The 20432-nt window shown below is 36.9% G+C and overlaps 1 protein-coding gene across 1 annotated transcript; it reads right to left on the bottom strand.

Annotated features, from left to right (window-relative positions):
* Nucleotides 1–3651: 3651 nt before the first annotated feature.
* On the bottom strand, nt 3652–19095 carry LOC140152413 (uncharacterized). Its single transcript, XM_072174719.1, has 11 exons — nt 19084–19095; nt 18192–18332; nt 16023–16073; nt 14741–14891; nt 12189–14125; nt 11489–11644; nt 10121–10335; nt 9200–9250; nt 8328–8417; nt 7634–7800; nt 3652–5585 (listed from the first exon to the last, which is right to left on the bottom strand). The coding sequence occupies exons 1-11, from the start codon at nt 19093–19095 to the stop codon at nt 5491–5493; spliced, it is 3066 nt and encodes a 1021-aa protein (XP_072030820.1). The 3' UTR covers nt 3652–5490.
* Nucleotides 19096–20432: the final 1337 nt, after the last annotated feature.

Genomic DNA, 20432 nt, shown 5'->3' with positions numbered 1-20432 from the left:
AGAATTTCACCGTGAGTTGTAGGCCCTATATTAAGTAAAAATGCTATTTGATGATCGGGATGTGGTTAGGCTATATATTTAATCATTAACACTAACATGTTATATTTCACGTTCGAAGAGGATAAGTCATTCAAATTGTTTATTTTTGAGGTATTTTAAAATGAAAAATTTGCCAAAAAACGAAGAAAACAGCAGTATTGAACAGTGTTGAGTCCTCATCATCCGAGTCCCTGCCAATTTCTGATGTCCGGGTCTGAGTCCGAGTCTTCATTGTTCGAGTCCGAGTCCGAGTCCTTATGTATCAAATTCAAGCCCCGGGGTTTTCACCAATAATTTATCAACGTAGTCGTACGCCTATACTTAACCAGAATTTTAGTTCTATATTATTTTCTTGTAGGCCTAAATACATAATTTGCTAGTCATACCTAGTGTGCCGTGGGGCTGTGCAATAATTATGCGGAGCCCGGGGAGGGTGAAATTGCAAAAATGCTTATCCCTCTCGGCCTGCCAAAAATCCCCGGGCAAGAATCGCTTGCTCCCCCCCCCGGCCTGCCAAAAATCTTTGCCCCCCCCCCCTTTGCACATGCCATTTTTTGGGGATCCCAATTATTTACAAACCTTAAATGGTTTAGATGTATGTTGCGAGCGCAGCGAGCCCGGGCAGCGAGCAGGGAAATTTGCATATTATGTAGGCCTAAGCGTTTCCGTACTGTTTTCTAAACCTTTTTAGAGCGTTTTATTTGAAAGGTGCCCCATATTAGGGTGCATCAAACGCCCCTCATGTCAATGTTATTTTTGCTCATATGATTAAAGTGTGCCACTTGTCAAGTTAAATAAGTGGTCCAAATTTAAATTCAAACGGAGGTCGGGAAATGGGTCCACCGCGAGCTCAAAGTTTGAACGTTATTTGCATGTATAACATATAATTACACATGAGACAGCTATTTAGTTTTCGGTACTTTATGACATGCACAATAAAGGCTGCCTCATTGATTTGTGCACAAAGTAGCCAAAATGTATCATCTCAATGATCTCATACTTACAAATCATAATAATCATGCTAGGATGATGTCACAGGTTATAGATATGCCTTCAAAATGAATAGCTGCCCCATGTATTCAAATACATGATAAAGCATATACATCTCTTATCTTATTTGGTGTTAATTCACTTTACGGTTGTCATCACAGACCTCCACAAAAATGTTGAAATTTCAGTTCAATCAAGCCCCTATTTTCCCCCCAAATCAGTTCTTAGTTCCCAAAGTTCGGCGCCATAATTAAATACGATCTTTTAAAATGAGTTTGGTCAATTGTTTTCAAACCTGATTTTTTGGCATCAAACGTTTACACATGTCCAAACTTACACCTAAATGGATTCAGTCAAATTCAATGTATTTTGGACAACAGAACAAGTTTGAATTAAAGTCATGTCTTGAAACCCCCATCGAACAGGCCACAGTTAAGTGGCTGAGATATTAAGGCGGGAGTTTTCTTTCACTTTACTTCATTACTTTGGCTTAACATGACCAAAACACTTTCCTGAATGATATTTAACAGTTGGCAAAGAATAACCAAATTAAAATGTGACCAAAATGCCTATATGAATTTTTAGTAATTCATCCGAATGAGTAAAGCGGCGAATGGGCCTAAGGGATCGTTCACAAACACTTGTAAGGGGGGGGCCTGATGCAAAAACATTTCATCGCGAAAAATTTTCGCCCCCCCTTAACAGACCTCAAACATTTCAGCCCCCCCCCTTTTTGACATGAAAATTGTGGGTCAACCCCATAGAAAAGCATATAAACTTAATTTTTCCAGGAAAATTTGTGGTCATTTTTTTCAGGCCCCCCCTTAGGAGGGTCACACATTTTCAGGGCCCCCTTTTTGCATCAGGCCCCCCTAACAAGTGTTTGTGAACGGTCCCTAATAGTAGGAGCTCGTTGGTGTACAAGCGCAGAGCGTATTCGCTGGCTATTCAATGCAACCCATTCAATGACTCGAGTTTTAATTAGGTGCGCTATCTATACAATGATAATGTTACTGTGGTAAATATTTCAAATGATGGATTGAGAAAACAGGTCTTATTTTACTAAGAGTGAACCATGGAACGGGTAAACATTATTTTCCAATAACTGCGTGCATTTAACAATACAGTGGGTCCAAATAATATTAGTAGGCCTATAATTAGAACGCGGGAAAATAATTTAATTACAAGGCAGTTATTTCATTTCAATAAAAACACTGCTGACTGGGCGAAAATTAGCTTTCCGCAATTTTCTTAAATTGATTTTTTTGTTCGATTAGGGACTTATTTTTTTTCGGGGGGGTCGGGAGCTGGGAGGCGGTGGTTCCTGTTAGTAAATTATATTGGCTTACAGGGTTTCCCAAAACTTTACTGAGCTACCCTTTTGAATGCTCATAACTCTAGCCGACAGCAAAAGAGAAGCAATCTTAGGACCAGACTCTGGTGGGTTAAACCGGTTTTTTTAAAAACCGGTTTAAGATCCCTTAAAAGGGATCCCAACTGTCCCACTTCCCCTCAGAGCATATTCCAGTGCTGACATGAACTCCATCAGCCGAAATGATCCGGAGCACCTGCGTACACCCTAAACCTAAAGGACATCCTCAGACGTTGTGTCCACGAAGCAGGAATCTCTGAGGTCTCTGGACTTAGGAACAGACTGGTGGGTTAAACCGGTTATAAGAGATCCCAACCCGCGGTATAATGCGACTAAAAGGAATGGTTAGAGAAAGTTTGTGTTATTATTTTGCCAGATTATTTTGACACCAAATTTGACAAGAAGTCAACAGAAATAATATAGGCCTAATTGACCTATGAAATTCATTTGCAATATGAAACACTGGCCATGTTGTATAATAAAAATTCAAAAGAAATACAACATTGCATACAAAAATACATACACATGGTTTGATTTTATGCAGAAATATAAGAAATTCGAAACCCTGTTTTATTGGGTTTTTTTTGGGCTCGCAAGAGCGTACCAAGCGGGTGAACCCCGAGAAAAAGCGAAAATGTAACACCACTGGGCACATTTCTCAATTGGCAGTCATATAGGGTCCACTTTTTAAAATAAATCGAAAATATTTGACAAAATGCAAACGGGTAAAGAGGTATGGGTAGCCGTATTTGTTTTACACATATGGACCAAATTACTTTTTACATTTCGTAAAATATTTTTGACTTTTTCTAAAAAGTATTATGGGAGAACTTAGAAGTTGTGGACGTATAGTAGTGGACAAGGAAAGACAGCTGACAGGAATGGAATATTATTCTTCGGATGAAACTTCAAGTAAAAAAAAAAAATCATCAGTTATCTTTCAATCAATAGAGATCCCAAATATTAAACTTCCAAAATTTTGTATTACACATTTTAAAGGTACATTCTAGTGATTGAAAGTCAAGATGACCATACCGGGACGTGCCGCAAACATGGGTAGCATTTTCGGAAAATAGCCCAATTTCGTCTCACTGTAGCCAAAAATTATGAAATTGCCCCATAATTTGGGGAAAAAATTGTTAAAACTACGACAATTTGTGTTAACTATGGCCAAAAATGTTAACATTAGGAATACCGATGGGTCAAAATCATACATGTACAACCATGAAGGAGTAACTGACAGTCTAGTGAAGTTAAAGCAGTGGATTTTTATTTAACCCAAAACTGAGATCATACATTCAGCATTGTAAAGTATACAAATCATGTTCACTTTCTTATGTACAAAGTGATCAATTTGTTGTACAAAGCAATTCACATTCCTTGTAATCATTAGCCTAAGCTTAAAATGACAACTGCACCAATAGTCGCAGGCCCCGGGGAGGGGTTGCAAAGTGATGTGTGCCTAGCAGTGTACGACACTATGGGCCTATCGGTGGTGATTTGTCAAAAAAATGGGGTCATCCAGTAGCGGCTCCAAGAAAATTCAGTCATTATGTGTGAAAACGCTAAAAACTGGGAGTCATTGACCATGAAAAATACCTTTCTGGGTGAAAATGTGCAAACAAAAGTTTGCCATTTTGAAGCTAGAATTGCTATAAACATGTAAAAATTGTTCAAAATGGGTGTGAAGTGCTCAAAAAATTAGTAGATTGGGTGTAAATTTCTAAAAAATGGGGGTCATTGGGTGTAAGCTGATGAAAAAAAGGGGTCATTGGTTGACAGATTTGCTGAAAAAGGGGGTCTATTGACAGGCACATGATGCATGCCAATATATGCGAGTGCCTCCATCCCCAGGTTGAAGGTTCTAGCAGAATTTTTCTCAAACATTAAAATATTAAGAAAAATATATCATAAGACGAAATCTATGCAACTGTGATTTTGCTTTGACTGCCACTAAAGGCTGAACTTGATGAGGGTTTGTTGTGATCACAGTTTATATTCTGCTTAGTGGGCGGAAAGTTTGAAAACTGACCTCAATAAATAATGATTCAATGGGTTGTAAAGACCTTTTGAAGAATCTTTAGAACCTGTAGGATTGCCCTGAAGATCCTTTTTTTCTTACTACAATATCATGAATGTTGGTTATGTGTTTACAATAATCTATCTATGTTAACCCCCAGAACGAACATTTGACAAGTTACTTTATATTAGACTTGCTCAAGCCCTTTCGGACCTGATGTCTCTGTGATATTATATCTTATTCTTTTTTCAGCTTTGGCCCTGGTCACTCTATGACCAAGCCCAGCGGTTCTTAAACATGTCCTCCCCCCCTTAAACATGCTAAAAGAACTAGCATACTAATATATAGGTCTATACCAAAGTACTCAAAGTATTCTAACCACTGATATACCACAGAACTCTCACTTCCCTGACTCATGCTGTAGTCAAAATAATCTTTACTAATTAATCTAATCCCTTGAAGATTAATTGGTGTGATATTTTAAAAGTCCTCCCCTGTTTGCTGTTTAATAGTGACATGCCTTCAGGGAGTTCTTGCTGTTGTTTGTGCAAACTAGAAAGAAACAGGATTGACACTTAATATCTCTAAACATGACATGTGGTATTAAAGTAGAAGTCAAATGAAGATAAATACCACTAGCTACAATGCACTATGGCTTGAATCAAGGCTACTTTATATCTGCAAAAGTATACATGGTATCTCATTCTCATATATAATGTGGATGGCTTGACAGAAATGATTCATCACCAGAACTCCCCATCACTGTACCAACTTGGGAGTTCAATGATAGTTGCATTCAGGCAGTAGTGTAGCTTGATGATATTTTCTTCCACCCACATGACAAAAACAGCCAATCAAACCCCCATACATCATTCCACCAACATGATAACATAAGTCATATTACGCTTATTGTTGGGCCAAAAAGATAAGTGATTGAATACCATCCATGAGCAGCCGGGATGTGCAGGTTTGAGCATGTTGTAGGAAAAGAACTGATTTGTGTCGGTCCTAACACCTATCGTTCCTGTATTTTTTGTGATAATCTGAGACTAGATGCTAACAAACTCAGTCATGGCCCGATGCTGTTTGTTGATTTAGAAGCATGTGCATTGTTTTTCTTCTTTTTCTTCCCTTTGTTTTTCTTTGCAGAATTCAATTTTGGTGCTGAAAGTAGACAAAGCAGAATGAATGAACTATGCAATATGATTATGATTACTGTGTTTGACCTAATATTTACCATATTTAGAAATTCAAAACAATGTTATATATAATTCAAGTAGAAAAAATATGCATGAAACAAATGACAGCTATAATTGCAACTCTATACCAACATGATTTTGTTGTGATTCAACTAGCATTTATACTCTTAGAACCACATAGCCAATCAGGAAAGCTGTTAGAAAAATATGTGGAGTGCATAAATATTGTATACTTGCACTCAGTTTCACATATTAAGCACTGTGCATTAACGTCTTTCAGGATTGATTAACTTTACTTCATACACTCCTAGATAGCGAGAGCCACTCAGAACAAGGTTAGTAAATTACTAGCTGTGCATAAATATTGTATAATTGCACCGGCACTTGTACTGAGATGTTGATGCGTGCATTATTTTGTACAATTATTTCACTTTCAACAAGTGATACGCATTTATTAAAGGAAGTGTCCGGCAATCACAACATTAGGTCTTATATGTTAGAAAAATAATTATCAAGCACGAATCACATGGTTTTATTTCAATGAAACTCATATTAACCATAAAAGCGAATAAAACAGCCGTCTCTCAACACGCGATATTCAAAATTCCAGCGCGAAATATTCTAGAGCAGTGACGTCATGGTTATTTGTGCTCATTTGTCGTCAGGCTTCATTGAACTATTGGGACGCCACTGCTCTAGACAATTTCGTAGCGCGGAATTTTGAATATCGCGTGTTGAGAGATGGCTGTTTTTATTTGTTTTTATGGTTAATCTGAGTTTGTTTGAAATAAAACCATGTGATTTGTGCTTGATAATTATTTTTCTAACATATAAGGCTTAATGTTGTGATTGCCGGACACTTCCTTTAACCTATAATTGAAGGTGGCATTGGTATTGGTCAAATTTTCTAACATTTTAGTATTTTGTTTGTTTTACAATAATAGCAGAAATTCCAGAAATAATTCTTTGTGTATGAAATAGGTTAATAAATGCAGATCCCTTGTTGCTCAAGAGAATGGAAACAAAAGTGCACTTAAGTTGAATGCTGATGTGTCCAATTGGACATCAACATCTCAGTATGTGTGCATGCATGATTGAGTCAAATTTCTCTATCCACAAGTGATACATATTCATAAACATATAATTGTTACCCTTTTTATGCTATCAGGATGCTTACACTCATAGACATTGCTAATCACGGGAGGGACACTAATTAGATCGAATAGAATACTATGATTTTTACTCATACTACATTGATTTTTGCTGCAAAGCCAAGGAGTATAAAGAGAATTAACAGAATATATTTGATGTGAAAAAAAAAATTATTATCCTGTTTTACCAAATGAAACATAGCTAAATCCTAATCCTTTAGTTAGTCCTAACTAGCAATAAAAGTCAAATTTTAACATTTAGCCAATCTTTGAAAATAAGGGCCAAAAACATGCATTTTTAGGGTGTTTTTCGCATGCTGTGACAATCAAGCCCAAAGACTTGTACTAAGACTAATATCAGTTTATGCATTTTAAATTTTGGAAAAGACATGTTTCATTCTTATAACCAACCATTTACTTAAAGTAACACAAAAAAGTGAAAATTAGAGCAAAATTTCCGCATATACTCAAGATTACACTTGTTCCAAGTCTGTGATTTTTGTGACTTGATTGTCAGAAAACATGCTGAAAATGCATGTTTTTGGCTCTTTTTTCAAGAAATTAGTAAAAAAGTGAACCTTTACTTTTATCTCCAGTTAGGACTAAATGAATGATTAGGATTGAGCTATGTTTAATGAACTTGATATTACTATTTTAATCCCAAAACATTAGTACTGTATTATTCTGGAATGGGGAGTAAATTCATTCACAGTGTTGAGATTGATATTGGAATCTGGTTTTTATTCATCAGTTTGAAAAGTGAGAATAATAAAGTTGAACTAGATTTTATCAGTTACAGTTGAGCTGTAAATAATAGTATTTGTTATATTTGGCATCAATACATACGACATCACCTACTCACCTAATTTCATTCCCGGTAACCTTGGAGGGAATGTCAAGGGGACAGTTTTCTGTTCTATATTCTTGTGGAATGGTATATTAGGATCTAGTGGTATCCATGGTAATGCTCCTGGGGGAGTAGGTTGAAGTGATGGCTGACTATGAGCTGTGTGAAGGTCATAGGTCACTCTGAAAAGAAAATATTAATATGGTGAATAGCACACACATATGATATATGATATTATATGACAGTGACCAGGCTAAAAAAGCAATTTCAAAAATGAGTTATTTACGTAACTGTTGTTAAGCTAAACTAAGGCAGCAGCATTTTTCTTTAATTAGCGTAAGTCTCCACAGCACTGCGCATATTTTTAGGTAGCTTTTGTTTGGCAGCAGCATTTTTCTTTACTTTTCCAATATGGCCACGCCCATGAATCAATTTGGCAACGCCATCGGACGCCATGTCAGCGCAGGGTAATACAGAGGGAAAGCCGACGCTGTCGCCACCTTTTTGTATTGCGCTAGTATATGAGTTGCAACGGCCTGGTAAAGGTTCATTTGGATTTGGTGCGCTATTTTTGGCTCATGATCGGGGTGAATTTTGATGGGAAACAGGCTCCACGCCCCTTATCTTTTATTTGCCTTCCCCGTTTTCTCTTTCATTTTTTGTCATGAGGGGCACTCTGCCCCACTGATAATAGTAAGTTATACCATACCTCTTCTTAGAACCTGGTTCTAATGCAAGATGCACACTTGCATGTGTATCGCCTGAACTGTGTGACAACAGGTACTTCCCTTGAGGTAGTCTGAAGGAGAAAGATTAAATATATATTATTATTATTGTTTATTCTGCTGATGTGTTAGTATGCAAGCACCAAAGAGGTAAGAGTCAAGAGTAGCCATGTGCATTACGATATGGGAAATCTGCTATGATGGATTATTACACATGATAACATAATAATTACCTGTAGGCGATGGAAAAACAACCTGTTCTACAGGTGGACGTACATTTCAAGTAGGGTCGGCTGGTCAGGATTATTTTTTTCTTTTTCTGGAGGCTACAATCTTACTATAAATAGGGGAATGTTGTATGTATCTATCTATGTATCTATGTATCTATCTATGTATGCCTATAAAGGCTCCGTCAGTTTCGATCCAAATGTCGCCAAATTCATACGGGAGATCGATGAATATACGGGGACGTGTTTAAACTTTATTTGGTTGAAAACGGTCAAGAATAGGCTGCAAAAACAGTGAAAATATGGGTAAAAACGGGTTTTTTGTTATGAAAATCGGTTGTCAGCCTCACGCGTCACTGCAGCTGGCGGCAGCGCCGGCGCCTCGTGCGTAATCGCACTACGCCAATGGGGGCGTAACGGCGCGAGAGCCACGCGACTGTGAGCCAGAGACCAGTGGACATGATAATACGGAAAGAAGGAAAAATAATAAAGGACAAAAAGGTACATGGACGGGTCACGGGATGAAGCGGTACTATAAAGAAATCAATTTTTGCATCTTTATGTACGAGTGTTACAAAGGTTTATTTATATGCAGGGTCTCAAGTTGAGAGTAACAACATTTCACTTACCCTTGTAATTTATCAAAGATGGCATGCACCATTTTCATACTTCTTGCTGGACTGAAAACAAATGAGCAAAAGCACCAATGGTCATTATCCCTGTATAGAATTCTGTTTAATGATTGATTCATATTTATTCATACAATCCACATACATACTGATGCTAATATGCATATATACATGTACACAGTATTTCTATATGACAAGATCAAGCAACTTAAGTACAAGGTAACTCAATTTTAGTTTCAAATTTAAGGCAACATGAAGATTCAAATCAGCTTGTTTGTCAGTGTTTTCCCACTTTTCTATTAAAGTACATATAACTTGGGCAAGTTGTGAGTTTCCTCACAAATAAAAGAAACATTTTTGATACAGTAGTCAAGTTTAACAGCACAGTTGATAGGGCATCAGACTTCATTGCAAGAGGTCCTGAGTTTAAGCCCAAATGTTGTTGGAAAATGTTCTCATAAAAAGAATTGTGCTAACTTGAAATTCCCCTTGACAAGATAAATTGCATAATTGTCTTGCTTATAGCTGTATGTTACTCAGGGTGCTGATCCCAGTTGCGGTGGTTATTATGTGGGTAGACTTCGCCTATATTGAGAGGCATTCCTGAATATTTAATGGTTTATAAGGTGTGTCTTGTGCCATGATAGCTGTCAGCGAAATTCTGTAAAGTGTGCAGAAGCCTATGGGTTGACATCATGCACTTTAAATCCCAATTTTTTTTATAAAGCTTCAGGAGTGTAACAATAGCATGAGGCATTTTTCTTTTATAATGAAAACTTATGTGTGATATCCAACTTTCTTTAAGTATTTTGTTTTGTTTTATCACATATTATTTATACATCTTTTTTATTTGGCCAGTTGCAAATTGTCAATAGGAAATCACAGTCACACAAATTAGAGTTTGTCATTTGAAGTACTCACTTGAGAGGACACTGAGCCCAGAGTTGGCTATTCAAATCCAACCATTCCAGCTTCATCAACTGTGACGTCATAGCATTTATTCGACCCCTGATGACCTTTGATCCTGGTCTGATGAAGAGATTGGACCAGATCTGACAGAGTTCACTGACACCAGATTGCTCATATCCAAAATGTGTTTGATGTTCGATTTTCGGGATAACAGTTACTGGAAATCTCTGTAATTTAGTTTGAAGAGGAAAGATTTTTTTTAGTAGGAACAATATACAGATGACAAATGAATAATGATGACAGAAAATCTGCATTTATTGCATTCTTCAGATTTCCTAGTACTAAATGGTACAAATATTGGGAAAGTTAAGTAACACTGAATTGTCATAAACTTGCTATGTGATTGAAACTTGACTTTCATTGTTGAAATTGTTATGGACTTAAACATGATCCTGATTCACTTTTGTGCATTCATATGTGGTAAGTTTTAAACATGCTGATGTGCACTAAAGTACCATATAACTTGCATCACAGATATGTAAACCAGCTGGTTTCTACATACATTGTACTATGCATGTGCTTCGATCATCACTATGACAAGTGGTGAATTTTCTATTTTATGTCTTAAAATTTATTTATTTATAAAATTATACTTTCTTTAAGCAGGATAATCCGATCAATGAAAACACTTATCTTCCTGGGGGCCCTGAAAGAGCCGTACATTTACAAATTAAAAATACAACTTAAATAGTAGTACATTTACAAATTAAAATACAACTTAAATAGTAGTACATTTACAAATTAAAATACAACTTAAATAGTATTCATACTGAGTACATGAGAAAAAATATACATACTTGAACATGAAATAATTATGTTTACACTATAAACTTATGCTGATGAATTAAATAGTCTTGATTGAGGTGCACAAAGTAGCATTCTTAAGCATTGAGAGACTCATTGTATTACTACGAATATTTAGATGGAAGATTCTTCCATATTTTAACAGCTGTAACATTAAAAGTATGTTTACCAGAGTTTGAGTTCCATTTTGGTAGATAAAGCATATTAGAAATTTGGCCTCTGGTTTCAATATTATGTAGAGAATGTGTAAATGTAAGGTTAGATGATAAGTATGAAGGCCTTTGATCTTTAATACATTTTTAAAACAATAACTAACAAATGATTGTACCACCTTTTGTCAAGTCAAGCTTAATCCAATTTAACTTATCCATCATTTCATCTCTTGGTGTTCTAATGTCAGCTGACAAAATAATTCTTGCAAGTCTGTTCTGAAGGATTTGGAGAGAGTTTGCAAGTTCCCCATAACAATTTGACCATACAGGGCTAATATGTGGGTTAATAATATGAATAACATACCTGGTGATAAGATTCACCACCTTGGCTCACAACTCCATCATCTCTGGTTCTAATGAGTACATTCATCTTGCCCAGTCTCCATAAGTTATAGCTGACATTACCATCCTTGGGAGGCTGGTAATCATCTGGGTTCTCAGGACTGAGAGGGAACGGATTCTATGGACATTACAGGGTAAAAAACATGGTCAGTGGTGACTTGTGGCAGTCCCAACACTGTGCAATGTTCATGAAGTTGAGTATTCTATGCATTTTCTAATCTTGTTCTTACATAAGATATTTGCAAAGCTACAGAAGATGATGCTGAACAGCTTCTTGGTGATTTCCTTGCAAATCACTCAAACAATATTTTTGTTTCTCAACATACATGTACGGAATTTTATACGGCAAATATCAAAACTCTATGTCAAGGAGCTTGAGAAATAATACATTTGACTACTTATCAGTGACATTAAAATTTTGACCTTATTGCTCTGCATGCCTGTATGAACACTTTGTGAACATCATTTTGTCTATACAAATCTTTTGTTTGTTGACATGTATTTCTTCCTTGTTTGACTTGTCACATCTCTCCTAAAATTGGCTATTTATTCTTTATAGGCCTATATGATACATTAGGGGAGATGATCAGATCAAAGCTAATGCCCTAATCAGGACTTATACCAGCCTTCAGTTTTCTTACAAGACAGAAGATCATACATACCTGTTTTGATTCTCCCTTGTTGTCACTACTATTTACTTGTGGTGATGATGTATTAGGTACTTTCTGTTGCCTCCTAGTGTGTAGTGCTTCCTGAAGCTTCATAATGGTATCAATAGTAGATGACATTCCTCCTCCTTTTATGTTTTTTGCCGATTGACTTTTAGAGATATTTTTCGCTCTGGGTTTCTTAGCCTGGCTTACATCAATGGATGTACTAGTTCTTTTAATAGCAATAGGTTTTGTTGGATTGGATATAGCTTCAGCCTTACTATCTGAACACTGCACAGTATCTTCATCTTTTGTAATCAGTCTTTGTTGTTTCTTTGAGGCACTGGCTGTTAGTTTACTGTCTGTCCCATCATCATTTTCTTTGACAGCAGGTATTGATTCTGCCTTTCCTTCTTTTTCAAGTTCCTTTTCCTCAATTTTGTCATCTCTCTTTTTCATCTTTTTAACTTGAGTACGGTCAGGTGGTGATGCATCTGCTTTTCTTAGTCGTGCACTACGTCTCCTGGTAACAATACCACAATCATCATCTTCATTGTCAGAATCTTCACCCACTGTAGACATCTGAATGCTCTTTGATCTTCTTGTTGTGATATTTGACAAATTGCTTTTCTCTTCATCAGCTATACTTGTCAACTCCTTCATCTTGTCACTTAGGTTCAACTGTTTTGTGGTTACTTCTTCAATGCCGTCAATTATCAGCTCTCCCTCCACTTCGCTTGCACTGCTGTACTTTAGTGTTGGTTGATTACCTTGAGATGGTGATAACAGACTACTGTCACCTCTGATAAGCTTTTTATCACCTTTTCTATTCTGTGATTTCTCATCATGTTCAGCTATATCAGGATGAGGTGGACTCTGTGGACTGTCCACACAGGTACCTTGTGCCAATGGTTCTGTTATTTCTCCTGCAAACTGTGCAATTGTTTTCTCAAGGCCTGCTTTGTCATGATCAGGAGATAGAGGAGAGTCTCTGGTAACATCTCCTGCATTATCATGATCGGGAGATTGGGGAGACTCTCTGATAATATCTTTTAAATTGTCACAATCAGGAGATTGAGGAGACTCTCTGATATTATCTCCTGCATTATCATGATCGGGAGATTGAGGAGAGTCTCTGGTAACATCTTCCACATTGTCACCATCAGGAGATAGAGGAGACTCTCTGATAACATCTTCCGCATTGTCAGGATCTGGAGATTGAGGAGACTCTCTGATAACATCTGCTAAAGCAACGTTATCTTTGAAATCACACTGCATCTTCTCACAGTCTATAACGGAAGTTTCCTGAGCTGTATTGCAAGAAAAATTCTCTGACAAGAGTGTACCTTCTGGCTTTGCACAAGTTGTTTCTGATGGTGCAGTTTGGTTGTCAGGTTTACCACCTTTTTCATTGTGAAGTTGTTCATCCTGGTTTGAAGATACTTCTATTCTGTTGGCATCAACTATCTGAAATTGATCATTTCTTTGTCTATCTTCATTGAGTGCATGATGTACTTTACTATCTAAACAAATGCCTTGTGATGATGCAGAGGATACTGTGACATCCTTTTCATTGATTTTCTCCAGACTGATTTGGTCTGGTGGCACTGCCTCCTTACACTGGCTAGCTTTTTTAGGCAGTGGCAGCATCAACCCACTTCCAAATGTTTCTAACTCTAACAAGGCATCTGCATCCGATGCACTATCATCTAACCCATCAGCCCTTATACTGCTTTCATTACCGGCATTGAATTCTACTCCACTTTGCAGAAATCTCTCTACGGATTTGTCTCTGGAGTCAACCTCAATTGGAGATGTGGGGTTTATGTAGAGAAATTGCTTCAAGGTAGCTATATGAAAAACTTGACTGGCTTCGAGGGGATAGATGACCTTCTGTTTGAAAGGCTTGTCAATGTAGATGATGTTCAATGGTGCAGTAGCTCCATCACCTGAAACACAGAGATATGATTGCGTAATTGGGCAGGAAAAACCTCTTATGTGTGTCATTGGCCCCTAAACATGTTTAAAGCAAAACCTCCTATGTAAACCTGTTGGCAGTTTTGTTAAAAGCATGTTCAGGGCCACAAGCACATATGAGGTTGTTCCTGCCGAACGACGATTGATTTTAAAATGACATGAAAAATACACAAATGAGGTACATCTTGGCAACAATACCAAGTGCAACTTTTTTGCTCCTCAAGAAAACTATCATATTTACATTTTTGTGGCTACTCTTCTTTTCATGATCACACAAAAACTACTAATGTAAACCACATGAGACAAAGTAGGATATTGTATCCTTCAGCTTGAAAGAAATGTGTTATAGTTTTTAGCAGAGAACTTCAGCGGTCTGCCAATTTGGGGCAGTTTATGGCGTATGCGGAAGTATGGTTCTGATTGGCTAAATGAATCACGTCATCACCATATTGCCACCTCATTCGCTGGTCAAGCTGTGTAGCAACATGTGACCTAGTTCTTTTTACGCGATAATCAGACAGAGCAGACGAACACTGCTGAAGTAATTTGCTGAATGGTATAATGAATTACAATAGCTTTACACTCACCATTTTTACAAACTGTAATTGGAATTTCCCACTGTTGTTCAAAGGGCTGAGGGTGTGTATTAAGCAACGTTTCTAATGCAGAAAATGACACTACAATATTGGCATGGTATTTCTCTGCAAGCCTCTTAGCATTCACATCCTCGCTGACAACCTGAAAAATAAAAATCGCCACATTTTGTCAGAGTCTTACCTCTGAGATATATTGGGCTATTCCAGTTGAAATCCATACATCTCCTGTGGGAGTCATGACCTTAATCTTCCACACAGGGAGTATGAATGTCAAATGAGATTACCGGAATGAATCGCTTAATTCGAAAATAATACCCCCGAATAGGCGATAAAGGTCATGTCTTCTATATGTGGGGTATGGATTTCAACTGGAATAGCCCATTTTTTTATCATTCTTATCTGGAAATGATGAGAATGATAGCAAGTGCCAACAACACATACAAGTCAATAGGTAAGAAAGGATCCACACATTTTTTCCTATGGTAAATTGGCAGAGATACAATTTGTTCCATACAGGCTGTATCAAAATGATTGGTACCCATTAGTTTCCAGAGATTGTAGACATGACTGCCACATCAAAATCAACATAATTGGGTCAATTAATGTCATAAACAGTCATATAACAATAACTTATGGTCATTTCAAGAGGATCCTATTGCATTTGAAAGAAGCAGTCTTTTCAATAACCATCAAAAATGATTGGTACCTTTAGGGTCTAATTTCTGACTCGTTCTTGAGTCTATCGCTGCTCATTAGCGAACCCTTTTGTTCTATTCTTGTAATCACAAATTTGGTTTGACAAGACTCGAATGACCCATATCCCAATACACGCAAGATTTGCATACGATATGACAGCTAGGAAACACAATAGTACTTATCCGTTCTTGTTGGATCTCAGACTACAAGTGATTTATTTCCTTCCTGGCACAACATAATATCCATCCACTAGATAGCTTTATGCAATAATACGCAATAGTCACGGTAGAAAAAGGTATCTACTCCGAGCAGCCAAACAATTGTGTGACTTTCATTTTATGATTTAGTGCATCTCTGGCTGGTAATCCAAAATAGAGGGCGCCAGTCAGGTAAATTTCCAAGTCAGAAGGTGGTGGCTACAGTACCAATCATTTTGATACAGCCTGTATATCTGCATCACAGACAAAGCAGTTAATTCTCACTTCACTTTACAGGTCTAATATTAATTACCTCAAGTGAATCATCTTTGACTACTTTACTTGCACCTTTCTTTCACAGAGACCATGTGATGTAGTACAGGAGGATCATGTGCATCTACAGCTTGTACTTTCATTGCTGGAGGTTGACCCTGCATTATAATGAAGAAACAAAATGTTATTATTGCTGGGAATCTTAACTTTATCTGAAAAGGGAAGTGAAGAAGATACCATAATGGTCGTGCGTCTTGAATTCGCCATACAAAAAAGGTGGCGATGGTACGTTTTTCCAAAGTCGACTCCAATCTCTGCCAAGCAATAAGTTATTATCATGCTTGTGGTCTCATTTTATTACTGTAAAAAGAAATTCTTCAGCCTTTGTAATACTGACACTGTGCTTCATAGAATTCAGAATGGGCAGGGTGGCGGAGGTGGGGGATGTGGAGGTGGGGGATGTGGTACACACAAACTCTATGGGATTGATATTTTTAGTGCATATAATCTGCTGTAAATTGGATTTGGACTCTATTTAGCATCTAAAATACTCATGACCTTACAGCTAAACAATTTTACTAATAGTTTTTAATCACTTATGATTGGTTTAGTCTAGAAAATACAAACTTTTCCATACAAAACTACCTGTTTTCATATTAAACACTGTAGTAAGTAAGGCCCATGAAAGTCAATTCCGAGTTTATCGTCCCTTTTTTTCCCCAGGTTGGTGAGGTGACTTTTTCATTTTTCATTTTTCATTATTTCATCAGATTTCATTATTGACCTAAAGTGCGTGTTGATTTAAAGCCACACTCATACATGTTATTTATAAACATGTTTTTATATGGGTAGGGACTAGAAAAGTTAGAAAAGAGCCTGGTTTTGGTTCCAAGTTATAAATTTATATGTTTTACAAACAAAATATATGTTTCAATTGCTAAAACTGGTGAAAACCCTGATACTTTGAAAATAATGAATTATTTTGGCATTTTTGAAAATTTGACGCGGGTGTTTTGGTGTCCAAAAAGTGAGCGGGCGGGGACGATAAACTCGAATCGACTTTCACGCGCCTAATGCAAATGTCTTCAAAATCTAAAAGTAACTGTAAAATCTGTAATTAAAATTACTTATCGTATCATAGTCGAAGAAGAAGGGAAATTTAATGAGGAATCTAAATATGGACTTATTTTTTCTGTATGGGTTAGGGGCAAAATGTTTCAGTTCAAAAATATGTTGAATTGTAAAAAATTCTAACATACTTTGGAACACCCTGTATTCCGAGATTACTAAACAGCTGTGATTTTGATTTCTTCCAAAGTCAGTAGGCTCCCCCTATCCTCTAACCAAATGAATGTTGTTTACTTCCAGTTTATTACTGCAAGTTGGTAATAAGCAATGCATTAAGTATCCCATTTTTTATCTGAATCTGTTTTATTCCACACTGTATAACTTGAAGGTCACCCTGTATAATGAGTTGAAAGGTATATATGTGAATTGCTTATGCCTTCAGCTTTCCAAAAATGTATACTTTTGCTAGTTTAGGGTTGATAATTGTGGAGATAATTTAATTAGAATCTCGATTGGTATAAAAATTCATAATATTTGTGATGTAACACTAAGGGTGGCGAGTTCAGGACACACGGCCTAATCGTAACATTTATTTACTATTCGCACACGTAAATGACCACCAAGAAAACTGACTCTAAAGCTAAAAAGCATTTGGACTTCCACAAGTTCCATCTTCCCAAGCTGCATTTTGATCTGATGACTTATAAAATGGAAAATATTATCCTATACAAGGCTAAAGAATTAAGCATACTGCAATTTCACTCAAAATTATGTCAAAAAATCATTCCTACAGATCACAACAACTTGTGTCCATACTTGTACAATATATATGATTAAAAGCTACACGACAAGGCCAATATCCAGGTTTAGCAGGTGTCAAATATAGTTTATAAAAGACAAATAACTTATTGGCCATTTGGTCCTATTGACCTTTGTTTGTCAAGTTAACCCCTTTGCTAGTATTAATGCAAACTACGATTTTTATCAATTCCTTTATCATAGATGAACAATTTGCAGCCATTAGTTTAAAACTTTGGTACAACCTGAAAATGACATGCCTATGTCTTAGGAGTGTACAAATGTAACATTTACGTAAGGATGGTTACATTGACATTGAACAACAACAACAACAGCAGCAGCAGTAACAACAGCAACAGCAACAGCAACAACAACAACAACAACAACAACAACAACAACAACAAACTTACCAGAGATATAAGGCATGCTTTATGTTTAAGTACAGGATCAGAGGGTATGACTGGCTCTACTGACATACCAATAGTCTGATATAGTGCGTAGTTCTGAGAATGCTGGTTAAGTAACCTCTCACTCCAGTGCTTTATGGTACTCTGAAATCAATAAACAAATTGAAAATATGAGTTAAATTGCAACAGCAATTTTTCTATCTTGCAAGACAATTTAAAAATTAATGTGACTTCTCCCATGTCATCTATTATAAAAAATACTGGTACAGTGGTAGTCTGTCCCTCTGTCTGTCTGTGACTCTGTCTGTCCGCCTATTTTCTCGGAGACTGGGGGTCGCACGTTCTTCAAACTTGGTGGGTGGGTGCAGCTTGGTATGAGGAAGAACAAGTTTATATTTTTTAAGGTCAAAGGTCAAGGCCGGGGTCAAGTTCAATTGAAGTCTAATTTCAAACACTTTAAATGGCAAATCTAGCCATGCCAATGTGTTGACCTTGGACTCTCAAACAAAAGTTTCCACGGTGACCTTTTCGTCAGACCTACGGTTAAGAGGTCACTCAAAGGTCAAGAAAGGTAAAAAATTTTTAATTGCCCCTATAGAGCTGAAACTTGGTGGGTGGGTGGACCTTGGACAAACAAATAAAAGTTTCCACAGTGACCTTTTCGTCAGACCTACGGTTAAGAGGTCATAGGTCAAAAAAGGTAAACATTTTAAATTGCCCCTATGAAGCTCAAACTTGGTGGGTGGGTGAACCTTGCACTAACAAATAAAAGTTTCCACGGTCACCTTTTCGTCAGACCCTACGGTTAAGAGGTCATAGGTCAAGAAAGGTAAAACTTCAAATTGCCCCTATAGAGCTCAAACTTGGTGGGTGGGTGGACCTTGGACTAACAAACAAAAGTTTCCATGGTGACCTTTTCTTTAGGCCTACGGTGAAATGGTCATAGGTCAAAAAGGTAAAAATTTCAAATTGCCCCTATGGTCGCATGTCATGAATTGGTCATCTTTTGTGTAACATGATGTAAAATGAGAAAAATATCACCAATTTTGATTCAATTCAACACAACTTTTAATGAATACATTTTAGACCATTATAAGTATATATTTCTGGAAAGCTTATATTACAAGGATGCCAAATCAACACAGTATAACATCATAATACAGGGTGGGTAAGAAATATACAGGGTGGAACAACAACAAAATTAACATTTTTCTTGTCATGGCGAACTCCAAATTGTCCTTTTCTGAAAGTTATGTAGCTCAAAATAAATATGGATTCAGAAAGTCATTGCATGGGTCCTTCAAACAAATTTGGAAGAAAACGTTTGGTATCCCTTGTGTTCAACATACAGGGTGGTCAAAAATTGTAAAATAATTTTACAATTTTTATGACGTTTATCAATCAAAACTTTTTTCCTCCATTTCTGGCACTAAAACTAATAGCATAATTGAATTCCTCATCAAATTTCCTTAAAAATAGGTGTACTTTTGAATAAGCAGGGTGACTTGGGCAAGAGATAGTCCATTTAGAAATGTCGGAGCATAATATGCACACTTTGCACAGTAACATATAGGGAAAACTGTCTTAATTAGCATTTAATTAGGTAATTTATTAGTTGCATCTTTTGTTACAGTTGATCTACTATGAAGTAGATCTACAATCCAGGATGATATATTTGCAATTTGAGGTCCATGCTAGTTGTACTTTTTAAGATACAAAGGTTTGAAGTTTGCCATATTTTCACAATTTTGTGTATAACCCTATGGGGCTCCCCCGACCCGGCTGCTCCATTGACACATCTTTACATATTGAGGTATAAATCTCAAAGTTGTTGTCCAATTGACTTGGGAGTTTTTGTATTTGAAAAGAACATAATTATCTACAAAATGACACCAGACTTTCTACAATAGGTATTATACTTTTAGAATAAACCTAACTTGAAGTGTGACAAAAGCGTTTTCATGTTACGGCTGCTCCATTTTTGGGTGACCTATTTGTGACATGCGACCCTATGGAGCTCAAATGTGGTGGGTGGGTGGACCTTGGACTAACAAACAAAAGTTTCCACGGCGACCTTTTTGTCAGACCTACAGTTGAGAGGTCATAGGTCAAAAAATGTACAAATTTCAAATTGCTTATGAAACTTGGTGGGTGGGTGGGTGTAACTTTGGCCAAGGAAGCTCAGATTTGAGAGCGAAAGTCAGGTCAAATTGCAAAAAGCTACAATTGAGCTCATCTGTGAGG

The sequence above is a fragment of the Amphiura filiformis genome, chromosome 5 (genome assembly GCF_039555335.1).
Source record: "Amphiura filiformis chromosome 5, Afil_fr2py, whole genome shotgun sequence".
NCBI classification, from domain to species: domain Eukaryota; kingdom Metazoa; phylum Echinodermata; class Ophiuroidea; order Amphilepidida; family Amphiuridae; genus Amphiura; species Amphiura filiformis.
This window is presented reverse-complemented; position numbering and strand designations above follow the sequence as displayed.

What these genes read in the sequence shown, in the direction of transcription:
- LOC140152413 (XM_072174719.1), bottom strand. An exon ending in AAGCATGCCTTATATCTCTG is followed by an intron (nt 16,074 to 18,191) that starts GTAAGTTTGTTG and finishes ATTATAATGCAG; the next exon opens with GGTCAACCTCCAGCAATGAA. An exon ending in GTGGTGAATCTTATCACCAG is followed by an intron (nt 10,336 to 11,488) that starts GTATGTTATTCA and finishes ACTAAATTACAG; the next exon opens with AGATTTCCAGTAACTGTTAT.